We start from the raw sequence: 19,049 nt of genomic DNA, 5'->3' as shown, positions 1-19,049 counted from the left end.
CAGACGGGCATAGTGCACCGCAGGAAGCATCAGTATAAATCCTTACAAGACTTGCTTTATGGGATGTGACGAGCTTCTCACTCACTCTTGTGTTTTCTTTCCTCTGCTTGGATTAGTTTCTTCATCTGCATTGTGACAGAATAGGTAGCCAACCACTATGTACTTTTACATTGTGTTGAGATGTCTACCAAGAACCAGTTGTCAACAGTGACATTGACCTACATCTAGTCTTACAAAGTTAAGTGACTTGTTGGCATTGGCAAGCGTTATAGATTAATGGATAAAGTAAAATTAATAAATTTCAGGAGGCTTTTTCCCCGTGCTGTTTTGTTTCACTGTGAAGGGGAACTCTGGTTTCTGTGCAGTTTCAGGTGGTACTCATTTCTGACTTGGACACAAGGCTTTCCTAGGTTGGCCTTGAACTCACTATGAAACTCATGCTGGTCTCAAACCTGGAACTTGCACTCCTCCTGCCTCAGCCCCCAAGTCTTGGGATTACATTATTCTGTTTTAACATATTTGTTATGTTCCATTATATGAATTGTGATGTCTATGATATATTGTATGGAAGGTATATATATATATATATATCTTGCTTGGTGTCTGTCCACCTTTGAATTTGACTGTGTGAGGTCTGAGTTCCTGGCACTCTCACTGATCTTGTAGATGAGTAACCTTTAAGACTTCAGAAACTTCAGCGTGCCACGTGGTCACCTAGCAGCTGAGTTAGAGACACTGGGGGTCTGGAGGAGTGGTACACACCACGTTCTTACGGCCATTAATACAGCTGGCAAGTTTGTGTGAACCAAGGGCATTAAGTTAATGCTCAGGTGGAGTGAAAACTTCAAATACCGTCTGCATTTCTCCTGTACCACTCAAGCTGTAGTCGTAATGATGCTTTCTACCTGCCCTCTGTAAACAGGGAGCTAACAGAATGAGAGGCAGGCTTGGCAGCGTGGACGGCTTCGAACGGTCCAGCAGTCTGGCTTCAGAGAAGGTACCTACTCATAACTCCCCAGCTCACCCAACACGGCTGCTTAGCCAAAGCCACGTGAAAACATGCATGCCTAATTATGTTGTGGTGAGATTTTTTTATGGCCTTTAAGAGATAAATACTTGATGTTCTGTTGTTTTAAATATGACTCTGGGTGTTACCAATTTCTTTTTCACCCAGCAAAGTTCCCTTCTGTGGGGACAGGTTGCATCTTTCATTGGCCAACTCTGCTCTGATGCTTTGCCCTGAGTATATATTACTGTAGCAACTGTGGATCTAATGCTAAACAAACTGAATCACCCAATTAGCTCCCCATACCAACACACACACACAGAGACACACACACACACACACACACACACTCAAGCAGGGATGTTACCTTCCCACACCCAACACACACAGACCACACACACAAAAGTAAGAATGTTATTACCCCCCCCACACACACCTAACACACACAGACCACATACACACACGCACAAACAGGGATGTAACCCTCCCCCATACCCAACATACACACACACACACACACACACACACACACACACACACACACACACACAGAGGCAGGGACATTACCCCACACACAACTTGTTTTTCTTTCTCCATGTCACTTCTTTTCCTCTTTTTCTGATTTTCTTCATTTCAGCTAGAACACCATCTTCTCTCTCTCACAGACAGCCCTAGTGAGGGTTTCCTGTTTCCTGTTTTCTGCAATATGCAACTTGGGGCACAATCAACCTTTGCTGTCCTAGTATGGAAACTTTAAAATATTTTTTTATTAAACTTTTGTTGCCCCCAGAATCCTAGTCCAGCTATGTGTCTTATCCGTAGCCTGGCTCAGCAAGCTGGATGGCTTAGTTACCATGACGCTCACTTAAGTAGCATACCTGACTGTGTTGAAAGATTTATGCTGTATCTTCATGGGGTGGGAGAGGCATTCCAGAGGGCTCCCTTTGTTCATTTCCTGTTTTTCATGTCTTTTAAAAGAAACTTACAGCAGGGATCATGCCACTGGGGAGAAAACATCCAGAATGGAGGAAGATAATTCACAGGCTTTAATTTACTTTTCCAAAAGCTTTGCTCCAAGCCCCAGGCACGAAGGCATTGTGATATTGTTTTGACATTACTGGAAACAGGCAGAATTGCAGGTCACAGAGGTTAGGGGCTCTCTGAGCAGAGGCTCTGCCCTTTTTTTGGTCGTGGTCATGGCCTCTTTTCATCCCTCTGGCAACAATGGGAAGAGTACAATAGCCCTAGCGGTTTTTTTTTTTTTTTTTTTTTTTTTTTTTTTACCTCAGCCCTCAGGGGAAGAGCACCTTTTATCAGACTCTCACTTTCCTGCCCTTTTCGGATGCTCTGTGACAGACACCTGCTTATCAGCAGTAGCGGGTTGTGGTGAAGCTGATTAGTCTGCACCAGGGTTGAGTAAAAAGAAAAACAAAAGAGTTTTGTCATGAGTCAGGAAGAGGGCTCCTTTGTTGCTGCTCTGCCCTGGGTAGCTGTGCGCCTGTCCTGAGCCTGGTAGGGGAAGACACCTCCCCGATTTGTGTTGTAGGACTTCTCACCAGGGGACTCACCTCCTGGGACACCACCAGCCTCCCCGCTGTCCTCTGCCTGGCACACCTTTCCTGAGGAGGATTCGGACTCTCCACAATTTCGAAGAAGGGCTCACACGTTCAGCCACCCACCTTCAAGTTCAAGGAGGAAGCTGAACTTGCAAGATGGGAGGGCTCATGGCCTAAGGTCCCCACTACTGAGGCAAAGTTCCAGCGAGCAATGCAGGTAGGTCCTGGCCTGTCTTCCACCACGGGACAGCATAGTCTAATGTCATTCTGTTTGGGTCACTTTGTAGTCAATGTGGGTTATGTTTAGGGTTCAGAGGAACAGAAAAGTAAGAGATGCATTATTTTTTCTCAGCGAGTTAAGGGAAGATGGGTGAGGTTAAGATACACCCTGATAAAGTTCTAAGACATTTTAAATAAAAATTTTAAATTATTTTGGTTCCAGAAAAACAGAGAGTAAACATGGCATACAATCATTTTGCCTGAAAATATACTGGCGCACATTAAAACACACTATGCACGGTGTTTTAAATGCTGGCTGTGAGGAAGTCGTCAGCATAAATCGTCAAACCCAGAGCCTCTCATCAGCCTCCAATAATATACCAGGTTGAGGAGTCAGCTAAGCTCCCTTCATGCAGGAGACAGCATTTGGCCGTATTTTACTACATAGCAAATTAAAGCTAAGTATGACAACTACCACACATTTTGTCTAAAACTGAATCTATGGTAAAGGCTATATAGTTGCAGGAGTTGTCCATTAGAATGTCCTTAAATAGTGTTAAAAAATAATGTAAGAAGATTACCCGTCAGGTAGGAAGGAGTAAAGGTAAAATGTGAAGCTGCTTACATTTAGCTCCGATTCGTGCCTGGCAGCTAATTTTGCTTCTCTTTCCTCCCTGCGTGTTTCAGGTAGGGTTGCCTATCGGTGTTTGTCAGAGACATAAATAAAGCCGACTGAAAGTAGACCATCCTGTGAAAAGGCCAGCCTTAATATGAAGCGTTACCAGATTGACTTTCATGTTTTTATCATGTTTTACTCTTGCCACACAGTTTCGTTGCCATCCTCTGATTGATTTGAAGTGTAAAAACCCAGTAGATTATAAAGCGCTCAGGTTACAAAAGTAAAGCAAATGAAAGTAGTTAATTACCTTGAGATCTTGTGTGTGCGTAGATTAAGTGTTCACAAGAAAACCAAGATTTTATGAATAATTACTTCACTTATTTTTACTCAAGACAATACATCTCTTCCCCCTGAAGACGGAACTATGGTCAGGAGTGAGAGGTGCCAATCATTTTAAACTGTAGATGATGTCTCTCTCTCTCAGCTCTTCCCTGAGGTTCTCATATGTTGTATGGTATACATTTTGATAATTTTTACCATCATCAGCATAAAGAGATGTCATTTATATTCTGTAAAAGCATTCTCCACTCAAATCTCCATTTATGAGAAAAGAAAAAGGCCATGTGAGAGGTTCAGGGCTTTGGATGAACAGTGCTTCAGGCCCACACAGGAAATAACACGAATCTAATGTTTGCTAAGCTGGAGATAGTACGTATGATGATTGACATCAAGCAGACAGTTTATTCATAAACATTCAGAAGGGATTTGTACCTTTAGTAGAGTTCATCTTTGTACTCTTCGTGACTAGTTTACCCTCTAGAACTTGTTTTCCTGCAACTGTTTGTGTTTTTCTACCCTGACCATAAGTTTCTCTTGCATGTAAACATGCTTTTTGTTCCCAAACTGTTAAGACATACATCTCGTGAAAGGAAGAAGTGTCAGCGTAGCCCTAAGTATAGGAAGGACTGCATGCTCCCGTCCTGAGATTCTGTGGAAGCTCCAGCTCACAGCATTCACACAAAGAGTGACTTAATAGCAAGAACCGATTTCTGTGCTTTTTCTTAGTAAATGAAGACTTTGCTAACATATACATTTTAAGACAAATTTGCTGTATTTTCTGTACTCAGCATTCTCCCGTCAGCCCGACGCATGTACAAGGAGAGTAATTCTTCCTCCAGCCTTCCAAGCCTTCACACTTCCTTCTCTGCCCCTTCCTTCACTGCCCCCTCTTTCCTGAAAAGCTTTTACCAGAATTCAGGTAGACTGTCCCCACAGTATGAAAATGAAATCAGGTGAGCTGGATGTGCTCTTTGCTAAGCGCCATTTTCTCCAGTGATACATTGAGAATGTTACTAAAACGTGCCCGGGGAATGTTTGGGTGATGTGTGCATCTGTGTGCTTGCTCTAATCTGTGCCTAATGTGTTGACTTTGATTCAAATTAATTTTATTAATAAAAATAATTAGAATTCATAGCTATAAAGCTTGTAGATAATGTGATTGTATCCTTTTGAATTGAGTTTTTAATCTAATAAATGCCTTTATTTGCTGCCATCCCAGAATCTGAGCTTTGTGTTGTTGGGAACAGGATCTGGTATCATTATGTAGTAAGAAGACCTTTCTTAGTCTTGCTTCTATTTTTTTAGTCTCTGGGTATGTTTCTTAGCACCCCAAAGCCACTGATTAATGCATCTTGCTAACAGGATAGGTGCAACATCTGTAAGTACATTAAGTATCTCCAAGGCATTTCTTTGATATTTTTGCAATGGCAGGTTTACACTTTTGAGTCTTACTGTATGCTGCTATGTGATGGGCTCAGGATAATGTCAGTAGGTACTCTCAGAACATGAGAAAAATCTGAGCCTTGTAGCTTTTCTTTCAGTTTTTGTCCTTGGTATAGGAAATTTACATAACTCTCATGACACCCCCTTTTCACAGAATTAGATTCAGTTAGCGTTGGAGAACTGTCTCTGTGTAAGTTGAGGTCATATTGGCTATGAAAATATTATTGGAGTGTTGTCAGTCTCTGGGGCAAGATGTGACTCTTCTAAAGGGCTTGCTGTTGACTCAACAGTGTGAATTTCCTTCCTGCTTTTGTTTCTATCTTGACTCATTCATTATTACTATTGTCTAGTATTCTGCTTAAGATAGCATAGTTTATCTGCTTGCCTGTTGATGGACCATGATGACCGTTTCTATACTGCTTGGCGATTGGCAATCCTTGTGGTCAAGCAGAGGAATCCATGCTATGAGCCTGTATGCGTGACGCCGAGACCTTCTCAAACACTCTTTTGCTTTATTTTCCTTTAGGTGTAAGTTCATCTGAAAGTTAGCATTCAAGTAGATAGACCTCCTTAGCTAGTTAAATTAGACGCAACCTAGAGTTATTTCTGAGCATCTTGTGTCCATATGTGCCCACCCTTTACACTGGATTAGCATGATAAGGATTGCGAAATTTTTCTTGTGAATTAGTGCAATGTGCTCAAACAGAATTTCCTTGCTGGTGACATAAGGCCAATGAAATAAAAGAGTTTTTAGGGAACACCGTGGGGAGAGTGTCTAAGGATGCTTCTCACAAAATAGTGAGTGTAGATGAACTGTGCAGTGAATTTAGAGAACCAAGTGTCTTCACCATCGCAGTATCTCTGACACTGTGCTTCGCCAGAAATGTGCCACTCAGCAAGTGCTTCACAGGCTTTAACTGCTGCATTAGTTGAAATAAACATACAGGGAAGTCGTGAGCTTCCTCCCTAAGTAGGAAACAGGCATCCCCCCAAATGACAGTTAGAGATAGTCATTAAGAAGTTGAAGTAACGGTTAGTAGTGACTGGATGTGGACCGTTACGGTTAGTAGTGACTGGATGTGGACCGTAGACCTTCTTTGAGCTTACCATGCATATGTAGAGTTTGCTGCCATTGTTTAATGTTTGTTCATTTGTCTTCAGGAATTCATGCTTATCTGTGTGTTTTATTTTTTGGTGGTCGCTTCCCACAGCCCTCCATACCTCATGCTAGTGGAAAGACACAGAAGTTACCATGAGTTTGGAGTTGGAAAATGTCACTATTTAGTAGCCTTGTTATTTGCAGTGTTGTTCTTGAGCATGTCTGAACTCCAGTTTGGGTAAAACAAAATCCCAAACGGTTTTAATTGAAGAGCACCCTAACCTTAAGCACACAGCACAGTGGAACACCAAGGAGACACCACCATTATGTCACCGTTCCTTCAATCCCAGGTTGAAAGATACCAGAAGCCTGTTGACAACCCTCATTCCCTGGGTCATTGCTACCTTCTGACCTCACAGAGCAGAGCTGAGTTTTGCTGGTTTTGGATGCTCTATAAATGGGATGATAGAACATCCTTTGTTTCTGTATCTGCCTTATTTTAATACAGATTCATTCCTCGTTTTATGCATGCTTCAGTATATTTAGCTTTATTGCTATGTAGTATTTTACATAAAATATCCCAGTCCATCTATGTTCTTATGAATGGAAGGTGATTATAGGATTTTCATTTCTTACAGTGCTACTGTGACCATTATTGTACACATTATCATTGTGCATACATATGCATCATTAATGGATATCTGCGCAGTGAAAGTATTGGATAAAATGTATATCATTATGTTTATTCAGCTAACTAGTCACTTGGACACAAATATGCTACCGACGATCTTTAAAAGAGTATATATTTTTCTACTGTGAAACTATCAAATTTATAAAAAAATTAAAAACTATTAGAGGATTCCCCTTAATCATTTATCTTGATTAATCAACTTTAAACACTTGTTGCATTTGCTGTATACATATCCATTTACAAAGCTCTCTCTATGCACAAATGCATATGTATATTCTTCAGCATAGGGTGTTGTGAGTAGATTGCCTCTATTACATCCTTTGCTCTTAGTACATCAGGGTGCCTTTCCCAGGAATGATGGCATTCAAGGGCGTGGTTTTAATTCAGTTGCTTCTGAACTCTACATCTTTCATATCACTTTTTATAGAGAGAACATCACGTACATGCAATTACTGTGATATCTTCAACTATTCATGATGATGAAGGAAAGAAGAATGTAATAGTACCAGTTATAATTTTCCCATCATTTGGGAACCTAATAGCTTTCTAATTGCAAAAATTTGTCTCTAAGTATTCATAGAACATAGCAGGTAATAACCTAACAACCATGTTACTTTTTAAAACAAGTCTGTTGTTCTGAATTATAAAAATCATGGTAGGCTACTAAGAAAATAGTTTGTTGGCTGATAGATTTATTTGCATAGAGTTGAAATTACAAAGGAAAAGGAATAAGTGTATTTTTATTATTAATATCTTAATTCAAATTAGTTTTTGAAAACAATAATTTTTGGTAGTTAAGTCGTAATTGTGCCTGATGATTCATGTTTTTAAAATGTATATTCCTCAAATATGATACTTCCTTTCCAGCCACAGGCTTCTTTGTTGGTGAGGAGTTGTTTCTTAAGTGTTAAGCTTATGTTTAAGAATTATTTATATTGATGTTTGTTGCTCAAAGTAAATGATTACTTTAAAAAGGGGATACTCATTACTTCTATCCTAATACAAATTTTAATAAGAAAGGATAAAATTTTATGATAAAGTATTTGTGGTATAGTTTTGATTTTATATTTCACTTGTATTCACTTTAAATAGAATTGTTTACCATGGTTCACTATTGAGTTAATTTGCCTGTGACATTTTAATGACTTATGGAAATGCATTTTATCCTAATATGGGGCAATTATCTCTCTGTGCTAATGACATTCTTGTTTTCCTGTTACTAGACAGGACACTGCTTCAGAATCAAGGTGATTAACACTCTGAACATTTCATTTAATAAATTTTCATATTTTCCCAGTGGATAGGTGCTTCGGTTAAAGATACACTTTTGGTTGTCTTTTGAATGCATGCTGTCCTTCTGCATTCTCTGAGGGCTGTGTAAATGAAACTGTGCCCCGTGGTGTAATCAGAGATCACAGAGAGCTATGTAAAATGTTATTGCAAGTTCAAGTCCTGTTTCTACTCTATTCTGTACTGAAATTCCTTTAATGCCGACGTCTCCAAGAAAACGCTAATTGGAATTTAAAGTTCCAACAGTATATTAGCTAGGTGCGAGATACAATGTGCAGATGAGAAGGTTTTTTTCTGATCCTAGGAAGACAGATGAACATCCTTCAGGAAGCCACCCAATGCAGTGGGATCTGGGGACAGACACAATAACTGCTGCCATATTGGCTTCTGTAAGACATGGCTAATGCCTTGCAGATGTCCCATTGGCTACAGTCAGGAAAGCACCAAGTTCCTGTTTATGGATGAGAATGGTTGTGGTGACACCTATTCGTGGAGGATCACTCACTTTCTCTGGAAAACATCCAGAACGATGCAGCCCAGTGTCACTGTGAGCAGCTGCTCTCTGCCTCTCCAGCATTCCACACCTGGTTCACACCAGTCTCATGATAACACACGCCCATCTCCTGGCCAAAATATAACACTTTGGTTTCTTTCTGGTTGCAATGAAAGTACTAAAGACTGCACTATGACGAGCTATTCGAGGAGAGAAACAGAAGCGTCTTCAGAGAATCATTTGTCCACAATGCTAAGTTAAAGAGACTCTGCTAAGAGTTGCCACTGATGGCAGTTTTTCTGGTAGTTGTATGTGTGATCATTTAAAGACTGGTTTCCCATTTCAGAAGTCTAACAGAGAAACAAGAGCATAGTTCAGTGGCAGAGCAGTAGCGTAGCATGTGCAAGGCTCCGAGTTTAAGATCTAGCATCGGAGAAAAGACAAAAAGGAAAAAAAATGTTGTAAGTCTAATATGTTTTGACTTGTGTCCTTTGGGTTTGTCTAGCCTACAGCTTTTCTTTAACATCGTATTAGACTGATTCTGGGAGAGGTTGTATATTTTATTAGGTATGGTTTTATTTATCTTATATTTCTGGGGGTATGAATAAACATATAACCTACCCAGAGATACTTTAAAGCCAATGTACAAAAGATTTTCCCACCATCTGCGTTCAGTGTGTAGAGTTCAGGGTACAGAACTCCTCATTTCCTGTGTTCTTTCTTCCTGTGTGTTGTTCCACTGACTAATCTCGCATGTTTGGTTCGCACTCAGATACCGTAGTGATTTCCGCTAGAGAGGTGGAATCTTAGTTCTGGTTAGTAGGTAAAGATTTTTCCATAGGATGACACAATGTTTGCCCAGCTGAAAGCCAGAACTTTCACCCCCTGGGAGTGCTGCTGAGGCTATTCTAAATTAGCGAGGGCTGGATTGTGTGGGAGAGAACTAGTTTCACCGGTTTGCTGTCCCGTGCAGGCTTCTCAAGACACTCGTAGCTGCTCTTGAATGAGTGGAGTTGCGTTATTTCGCTCAACTTGTAATGGGCTATCCTTTAGATAGAGATTTCGCCAGCAAGCAGTCACAGATTTAAACTTTAGGGTTGTGGTTTCTGTTGGCTGCTAGGAGGTGGAGGATGAACAGGGGACAGTTTGCTGCTCAGTGGAAGAGAATTTACCTTAGTGCAAAGGTGGAGCTCTCTTGCCTCAGGAGGGAAATGGTTATCAGCACACCTTCATTCCGTGTAGTACCCAGTGGACTGAGACTTAGTAAAGTAAGTGTTGTCTGAGGTTTTCTGTCCTGCCTGGTTTCTGTCCTCCCACCAGGTCCCATAGCTGTTTAGCCCCAAAGAAATCACGCAGAGGTCTATGTTAATGATAAACTGATTGGCCCATTAGCCCAGGCTCCTTATTAACTCTTACAACTTATATTAGCCCATTATTCTTATCTGTGTTAGCCACATGGCTCGCTACCTTCTTCAGTGAGGTAGTTTCACATCTTGATTTTCCCAGAGTCTGGACAGGACTGCAGAGGAATGGGCTTTTCTCTTCCCAGAATTCTCCTGTTCTCATTGCCCCGCCTCTACTTCCTGTCTGGTTGTCCCGCTTATACTTCCTGCTTGGCTACTAGCCAATTAGCATTTATTTAAAACCTAATTGACAGAATACACAAAGTAAGCAAGTGTGTAGTAAAATTCCTATGTTCACAGAAGCCCAACATTAACAGTAGCTGATATTCAGGACTCTACCTGCTTGCTCGAGGGTATAGCAAAACATCTTCAAGCATTAGCTATCACATTATAACCATAGGTTAATGAGTGCTGGGTGCAGAGTGCCTGGAGCTAGTTTCTCCTCCCAGGGGGTGATCCACACAGAAGGTCTGCCCCCCACCTAAATTTCTTACAATGATCACTAACTGTGGTTCTTGATGATTTGGTTCCTAGTACTAGAAGTATGTAAAGAATGCACCAACCTCCCAGTGCTTGCATGCCCTCCAAGCTGTACTTCCTTTCTAGTTATTCATTTTTAATTTCACGAATTCCTGATGGAGGAAGCCCTGGCACGGAATGCTTTTCCTGACCATGTCCTATGAAGTGCTTTACAACGCTCATGTTTACATTATCAGTCACGAAAGGAGATGGCCTGGAGCTATATGGAATATAAGGGGAATATGGATATATAGTGTCTGATTACTTTCCAAACACTTTCATATATACATGTATGGTCTACCATGTTAAGGTATTTTCGCTTCCTCCTTCTATTTAAATGAGCATATGCATTTTAAATTGCATTTATTGCAAAGCAAAGTAGTGAGACATTTACATAAATATGTCAGTTATGGTATTGGAAGTTATTTCTCTGTTGGAATAAATTTCTCAAAATAAATGTTGGACAGGAGCTATTGAAAGATTTCATGCTAACTGAAGACTGTTTTATTTCTTCCTCTGCTAAAAGAGCAAAGGATCATTTGGTCTCTGACAGTTCTGTTTGAAGACTCTAGAGCTTTGTAAGAACTGATTCGAAGGTCATCAACATTTTCACAGTCAGCCATAATGCCTTGAGGGTCTGGACTGTGGACAACTGGCTCTGAGTTCTGACTCCATCCCTCAATGTCACAGAAATAAGCAGGCTATTTAGCCATTTTCTAGTTAGTGTTGGAAATCATAAGACCCACCCTGTGTAGTTACTGTAAGGACGAAACCAACCAAGCCTGGAACTGTTCAGATCAGTGCATAGTGTGTGGTGTGTGGCCTCTGTCTTCCTCAATATCACCACTGCTGTAGTAAACATCACAAGCCGTTTAGTTTTTTTTTCTTTCTTTTTTTGTCTTTTTTTTTTAAATTTATTTATTTATTAAGGATTTCTGCCTCCTCCCCGCCACCGCCTCTTTTTGATGCTATGCTTGTTCTAACTCTTTAAATTTAAGGATGTTAAAATGAAAACCAATGTAGTTAAAGCAAAAAGACAAACAAGAGAAATTTTTTAAAAAAGACGTTATCCTTCACCTCCATCCTACAATTTATCTGCATCCCAAGTCAGGATGCGGGCATAACAGCGTCTAATGTTTCACTCAGTTTCAGTTCCTTAAGTGACCACTTTTACCATGCGAACTTCTGAACACACGCTGGCCAGGCAGCGAGCTGCTGTATCACACATGCACACTGTCTGGTTAAGCTTTTCCTTAGAAGCTGCCTTCCAGTTGCTTGTACAATGGCATGTATTTCCTCTCTTAGTAAGGGAAGCAGGGCAGTTTTCAGTTCATCTCAGTAACAGACTGCTTTCATACAGTGAGGCTTCGTCTATGAGTAAAGGGTCCGTATTCTACCATATACGCATTTCCTTCCCGTAGTATCAGTACACATTTTAACGGCTGAATTTTGGCAATTGAATTTCAGATATGGGAAATGTGTCATCTGACAGTTTATTTACTTTCTTTACACCACAAGGCTTGAAACAAGATGCTGGCAAGTTATTGAATGCACACTGGAGGGCTAATGCCAGGCTGCTTTTTATAACATAGACACTGTAAGGGCTGCATGTGACAGACAACAAGGCAATAAACGCCTGTCCCGTTCATCTTTGTTTTCATTATTTCCTAAACACTCAATACGTCTCTAGGCAAGGGTTTCAGGGTGATTTTTATTAAAATGTATTTTAATTCCTTCCTCAAAATAGAAATATTTCATAATCCTTCGGGTTGTTTTAGTCTTGTTGGTAGAACTACTTTAAAAAAAATAAAAAAAGTTAAATAGTGTTTGTTGAACATTTGCCTGCAAGACATGGCCTCAGGTGTTCTGTCCATACTCAGTATTTCACAGAGTATTCAAAACATAGATTACAAATTTGATGAGGGATGACACCTAATAGGAAAGAGAAAAAAAATTTTTTTTTCTTTCTGGGAATAGCTACCAGAACTTTGTGCCGGAAAGACATAAGATAGATTAGCAACATAGGGTTTGAAGGATCTAGATCTTTTATTCATCCCGAACATGTTAGATCATTCAATATTCTCTGTGTTCATTTTACTTAACCTTCTACATAAATTCACATAGTATTATATAAAACCCATATATTCGATGCCTAGTAGTAGGGTTCTTACCACTGACTGTTTACTACCAGAAGTTAGTAATAGGCCTACAAACTGAGTGGTTAGCAAGTAACTCCAGTAAGGTGGCATTATAGAAACAGTGCATAAGTATTCATCAGGACAGATGGAGAATATTCACCATCTGAATACAAAACGCAGAAGAGGAAATGCTTGAACTATGACATCCCCAAGCTGACATTAAGGTGAAGCATCCCAGTGTGGCAGGGAGTTTTGAACATTGGTCCACAGTGAGGTTATGACCTTATTCAGGATTCATGTTAAAGGAGATGGAGTAGACAAGATGCATGAATCAGCTATTTCCCTAAATAAGACCGCCTAACACTTGCCATATGCCAATTGGCTCATCCTTATGTTATTTGTAACCCTTCATTTAGTGAATCCAGAAGTAGTATTTGTGATCTGCTCTACCATGTGAACTGGGCATAGTGATACACACTTGTAACATTCAGGAGGCAGAAGTAGGAGGATCAGAAGTCCAAGAGCTACATTAAGAATTTGAGGCCAGTCTGGGCTGCACGAGAAGTAATCTCAAAAAAAAAAAAAACAACAAACAAATGAAACCAACCAACCAACCAAACAAACAAAAAAGACAGCCAAAATTAGGAGGTGAAGTGTGAAGAGAAAGAGGGGAAAATGGAGTGAGGGAAAACAGGAAGAAGAAGAAGAGGAGGAAGAAGAGGAGGAGGAGAAAGCAACAATAGCAGCAACTGCCTTTCGTGAAAACCATAAGCGCAGACAGACAGAGTAATCGTGAGGGAGAACAGAATGGACAGTACTGAAGTTCTCTCCTTTTGTTAACTAGTTCAACACCATTGAGTTCTTCTGAGGGTCGGAGAGCCAGTGGCTTTTTTCTAGTTGAGTACTGTTTCTGAGCTAAGATTAATTTTTGAGGGCATCACTGCCTGTAAATATTGCCATCTTTGTTAGAACAGATCAAAGACTACACAACTTCAAAAACTGAAATAGTCTTACCACCATCAGCAGCTGCCATCATTGCATGGTCTTCTAAGGGCAAACAGGGTTGGTCTCAAAAGGAGCACTGAGTCACATTGCCCTTCATCTGCATAGAGCCTAGCAAATGCAGAAGTGGCCTTTTCTTTACAAACAAAGTTCTTCTAACAGAACCTGATTTCTAAATGTGATCAGAGCACCAAGGTGCAGTGGTAGGACCTTCCTCCCACCCAAAGGTTAGGGATGTTAGGTCAGTTTGCTTAACTAAGTTGATAATATCTGTCCACTATTTCCCTGATGCGGAATCTCAGTGCACAATAGCATATTAAATCATCTTTAGTCACATTGCACACAAATCTAGCTAACTTTTTCTTTCTTTGAGATAAAGTCTCACTATGTAGCTCTAGCTGGCTTGGAACTCACAGAGATCCCCCTGCATCTGCCTCCCTAGTGCTAGTATCACCTGGTACAGGTATCACCACACCTGGCTGCTTAACTGTTTAAAATTATTTATATATAACTTAACAATAACCCTCAGGTTGACCCTTCTGTCTATATTCAGGTTGTTTTCTGTCATGATCTGGATATTTGGTAACTATCAATTTTAATAGTCACGTTAAGTTTTACGATCTTGTATAAACTAGAATGAGCTGTAAGCTAAGGTCTTTCTGAGCATGTACAGACTGCTCATATCAAATCAGTTTTGTTTCCCGGACAATCCACAGGTTCATTACTTAAGCATTACATCAAGCATACAGGTTCCTTCCCTGCATAAGGCCTGATGTTCCTCAAATTAGAACCAGGGCTGGCTGCCTTTTAAGGAAGGAGTAGAAACAGCAGACTTTCTGTGACTGGGATGTGGTCTGGATTGCAGTTTCCCCAAGATGTGGTGGCTGCCCCTCTTCCTGTTGCCTGTGCCTTGTGCTTGCCTGCGGCAGAATTTTGGAATGGCTTGTGCTCCTGCTTCTTTGTGAAGGGTGTATCTTCCTTACCAGTCACATTTCTGTTGGCATTCCACAGTGATGGAGAAGGGAGAAAAAGGACCTCATCCACCTGCAGCAACGAGTCCCTAAATGCTGGAGGAACGCCTGTCACTCCACGCAGAGTCTCCTGGAGGCAGCGTATTTTCCTTCGGGTCGCATCTCCTGTGAACAAGTCCCCATCAGCAATGCAGCAGAAAGGTCTGTGTGCAGTCAGGCACGAATTCTTCTTCCTCCTAAGTGTCCCAGTATGGGGAACAGGACAGGATGCTCGACACGTAGAAACTTAGGAGAATATGGGGCATCATAGCTTCCTGTGTGCCCTCTAGCAGGTTATGTTAAGTGATCATGATGATACATTGGACTACATACCCGATACATGCTTGAGTGGATGGATGGGGGAATGAGATTTCTGACTTGGATGCTACTCTATGAGACTAGGGAGCTACAATGATGACAAAGCCACCACAGAGTGGAAGGAAATCAAAGAGAAACTTGTGCCAGAGTCACACACAAAGCGGCCAAAAAGTCGAACAATAAATAAAAGGATAGATCACACTGGACACATGGTAGCTAGAAGGGAGCATGGGCAGCTTTCTGTGATGTATGAGACCTATTAATAACCAGAGCAAAGCCTAAACAAAATGACAGTAAACACAAGGTGTAACTGTAAAAAAGCGTGCTCTATTGTGTATACCTGAGAGACAGAAAAGGATGTGCTAGCGAATTTTAAGGAAAAGAAAATAAACCAATAGTGCAAAATAGAGATTTTAGTAAATTCCTTTCTAAAAATTCAGTGTAGGAAAGTGAATTACATGTAATAGTTGAATAATGCAATTGAACAAGCTTCCTGGAACACTGATAAATAATTTGCCACTGTAGAGAAAATGAATCCATTTTTAGCACAATAACACACATTAATTATGGATTTGGCCAAAGTATATAAATGTCTCACACAGCTGTGATCATATGTACTTCATTTTCTGATCTCCGTGGAAAAGAAAGAGAGAGGGAGAGGGGAGATGATGCTAATGCTATGTTAATACAAGAAATGAGAGATTAAGTGTCCTGAGCTGTCAAGGAGCTGGAAACAGTCCCCAGTAGACAGACAAAGGTGTAGCAATGGCCTAAGAGCAGAGATCAGTGAACTGACAAGCCAGAATCAGCTGGCATTGCTAAAGATAACATTGACTCTGCCTAGGATGGTCCAAGGGCTTCACAGAAAAAAATCAAGTATTTACAATCATCCTTGGGGGACACATATTTCAGGAAAGTTCTAGATTCATATTGAGAGATTGTTCAGGCCAGAGGATTGTGAGGGACTGAGCAAGAAGGGCATCCTGGATGGGAGATTGAGAACTGAGTTTGGAAAATCAACTTGGGGTGGCCCTGACAGATTTTACATGCTGTTCCCGGAGAGCCACAGCTGCTTATTATTATTATTATTATTATCATCACCATCATCATCGTCATCATTATCATTATCATCATCATTTTGGGATGTCAGAAATTATTGAAATGTCCTATATCTTGTTAATAGAAAAATATTTGGGATATGCAGAGAAGAGTGGGAGTAGTGGGAGAGAAATAGCTTGGGCAAGCCAGTAGAGGAGACTGGGCTGGGAGACAGTGGCCTTGGTACCTTGCTCAGCATGGAAAAGCCCGCATTGTTCAGCTGCGGTATCCTGTGGGACTCTATTGTAGACAGGGATTTCAGGATCCCACACCTACTCACATAGTCCTGTGTTGTACAGGCTGAGAACACACACAGATGAATTGCAGAAGTGTCAGCCCCCGGGGAAAGGCCAGTTTGATTTGCAGCCACTGGCTCGTGTGTCTTTCTGGGTAGAAAGAAGAAGTGGTGGCCTGACGCGTGTTCTTGTTTCACGGCGAGAGGGAAACCTGGAGGGGAATTCAGGCTGACATTATTTAAGTCACTAGTTCCACGCAATCCAGAGCTACTGGGAACGCGGTGTGTGAACACCTTTCTGTGTGGAAGCTGGAACTGAGCAGCGTGCCTTCTGCCGGGAAGCCTCCCAGTGTGGGGACCGCTGAGGGATGCCTCTCACTGTCTTCTTCTCTGCAGATGGACTGGACAGGGCTGAGCTGCTCCCATTATCCCCGCTCACTCCCACTATGGAGGAAGAGCCCCTCGTCATATTCTTGTCTGGTGATGAGGACACAGAAAAAGCTGAAGAAAAAAAGAAATCAAAGGAACTGAAGAGTCTGTGGAAAAAAGCTATACACCAGCAAATCCTGTTGCTTCGGATGGAGAAAGAAAACCAGAAACTGGAAGGTTAGCCATTCAAGCCGGGCTCACGGCTCCATACACACTCTTCCTTGGGTGGATACATTCTGTGTTTGAATGTCGACTGGCTATTTCTCTCTCTCTCTTTCTCCCCCCTCCCTCTCTACACTGTGGCTTGAGAAAGAATGGTTTATCCTATTTACCTTTTTATTTCATAGAGTTGAAAGAAAATAGCCTTTTTCGTGTAATGAAGAGTATAGATACACAGGATCCTTGTATTTACCAGAATAGAAATTTACTATTATTATACATTTCTTAAGAAAACCTTTGGAACATGAAAATAGAAAATCTTCTCTTTTTGAATGTGATTTGTCAACTCCCAGTATATATTCACTCATTCTGAGAGAAATACGCCTATTTCAAGCAAATTTGTTTGTGTTGTTTCCCCAGTTAAATATAACCAAATCAACACTTTTAAGTTTTATACATTTTCTATTTAAAGTAACTTTCAAATCAGTAAACTTATAATTCAGTATTCGTGAGAGCTGGTACACTGGCTGTGGCCCTTGACTGCTAAGTTTGTATATACTAAATGCTTTAAGTTATGTTTCTCAGCCTCTGGAAAAGATGATGTAATTTGTCTGAGTTCTAATAGCTCCACACACAAAGAGAGCTCAGATACTACCCAAATCCAAAACATACACAAATACCATTATTTTGGGCAAATCACTTCGCCTAAAGGTTTTTTTTTTTTTCACCTGTGAAATGAATGATTAGCTTAAGTGGGCCCTTGACTTCTCAGGTTTCTGGCAGATGAACAAATACTTGCTTCTGCTGCTTTGTCTTCCAAAGGATACTTTGAAAATGTAGGTGTTCACATTTCTGAGTTAATTTCCTGCCATAAGATCCCCTTTACTGTATGTCAATGCATTTCGGTTTTTTATTTTTTTTTTTAAAAATTGACACCACTTAATTAGTTTGTAGACGTAGTTTATTTTTATGATTATTTTTCTACCAGAATGAAAAGTACATAAGTTACTAAATGTCCTTAAGAAATAAGTCTTTTGTGTAACATTAAAACCTCCGTTAGCTGTTATTTCTGTGGCTTTCAGCAGTGGTATGACACACAGTATCTACCCTCTGGCGCTTCCAAAGAGTTTGGTAGGACTAGAATTCATATTTTTCAGGCATTGGTTTTATCTGGAACACAATGAACATAAAAAGAAGTTGGCAAAATGATGATTAATGTTCTTTTAAACAGTTAAAGGATGGATTGTATTTCGGTTGGGAGTATACTAAGGTAAAATCTTATATTAAATATCAAAGGATAGTTTTAGAATCTTCGGCTGTTTGGACGGACAATGGACTTGTAGGTTGTTTATCTCAGTCTTCTTTCTACAGACCCTTAAGTGGCTGGTGCGGGGACACTAGGAATTCACATGATGACACAGAAGTGGGATAAATTCCAGGACACAGGGCTGCCTATTGTACCTCCCAGGCTTTTTTTGTGTGTGGTTGTGTGTATACAGCAATATTTCCCAACTGTAAGTGTTAGTATGAAATAATGGCCTGCTTTAATATTGAATGATGACTTGTCCACACTGAGATTAGCTACACTGTATAATTTCACAGGTTAAGGACAGGGATGACAAGATGTTATTTTAGTATACTCTCAACTGAAACACAATCCATCCTTTAACCGTTCTGAAAAGGCTTTGTCAACCCCGTGTTTACTTTGTAGCTTAGCAAAAAGGATAAAATTCTGGTCCGATTGAGGTATCATTTCTCAACCTTTCCTTATAGGTAAACAGCTGATGGGAGATAGAAATCAATGTTCTTATCCTTTTGTACTCAGGGCCTGTGGCTAGCTTATAGCAGGCTCTTCAGAGTATTTGGGATGCACACTGACTGGGAAGAGTAAGGAAAGATAGCTAAGGAAATCCGATTAGTTCCCTGTGAGGCACACTGTTGGTAGTGATGTGTGTATAGAGTTGTATTTATTATTAGCATTGG

General features: G+C 40.6%; 1 protein-coding gene across 3 annotated transcripts in view; it reads left to right on the top strand.

Annotated features, from left to right (window-relative positions):
* The window catches only part of Tbc1d4 (TBC1 domain family member 4), a 168,954-nt gene that overhangs the window by 133,468 nt on the left and 16,437 nt on the right, over window positions 1–19,049 (top strand). For 2 of the 3 annotated variants that reach the window (XM_026788366.1, XM_026788367.1), the window contains exons 9-12: window positions 923–997; window positions 2,553–2,779; window positions 14,829–14,989; window positions 16,875–17,084. In XM_026788366.1, the coding sequence (XP_026644167.1) occupies window positions 923–997; window positions 2,553–2,779; window positions 14,829–14,989; window positions 16,875–17,084 (673 nt within the window). Of the gene's footprint in view, window positions 1–922; window positions 998–2,552; window positions 2,780–4,527; window positions 4,693–8,195; window positions 8,220–14,828; window positions 14,990–16,874; window positions 17,085–19,049 lie in introns of all 3 variants that reach the window. The other variant, XM_026788365.1, reaches the window with a different exon arrangement.

Source organism: Microtus ochrogaster, unplaced genomic scaffold (genome assembly GCF_000317375.1).
Source record: "Microtus ochrogaster isolate Prairie Vole_2 unplaced genomic scaffold, MicOch1.0 UNK2, whole genome shotgun sequence".
In the NCBI taxonomy this organism is placed as follows: domain Eukaryota; kingdom Metazoa; phylum Chordata; class Mammalia; order Rodentia; family Cricetidae; genus Microtus; species Microtus ochrogaster.
The sequence above is the reverse complement of the archived record's forward strand: the minus strand, read 5'-3'. Positions and strand labels throughout refer to the sequence as shown.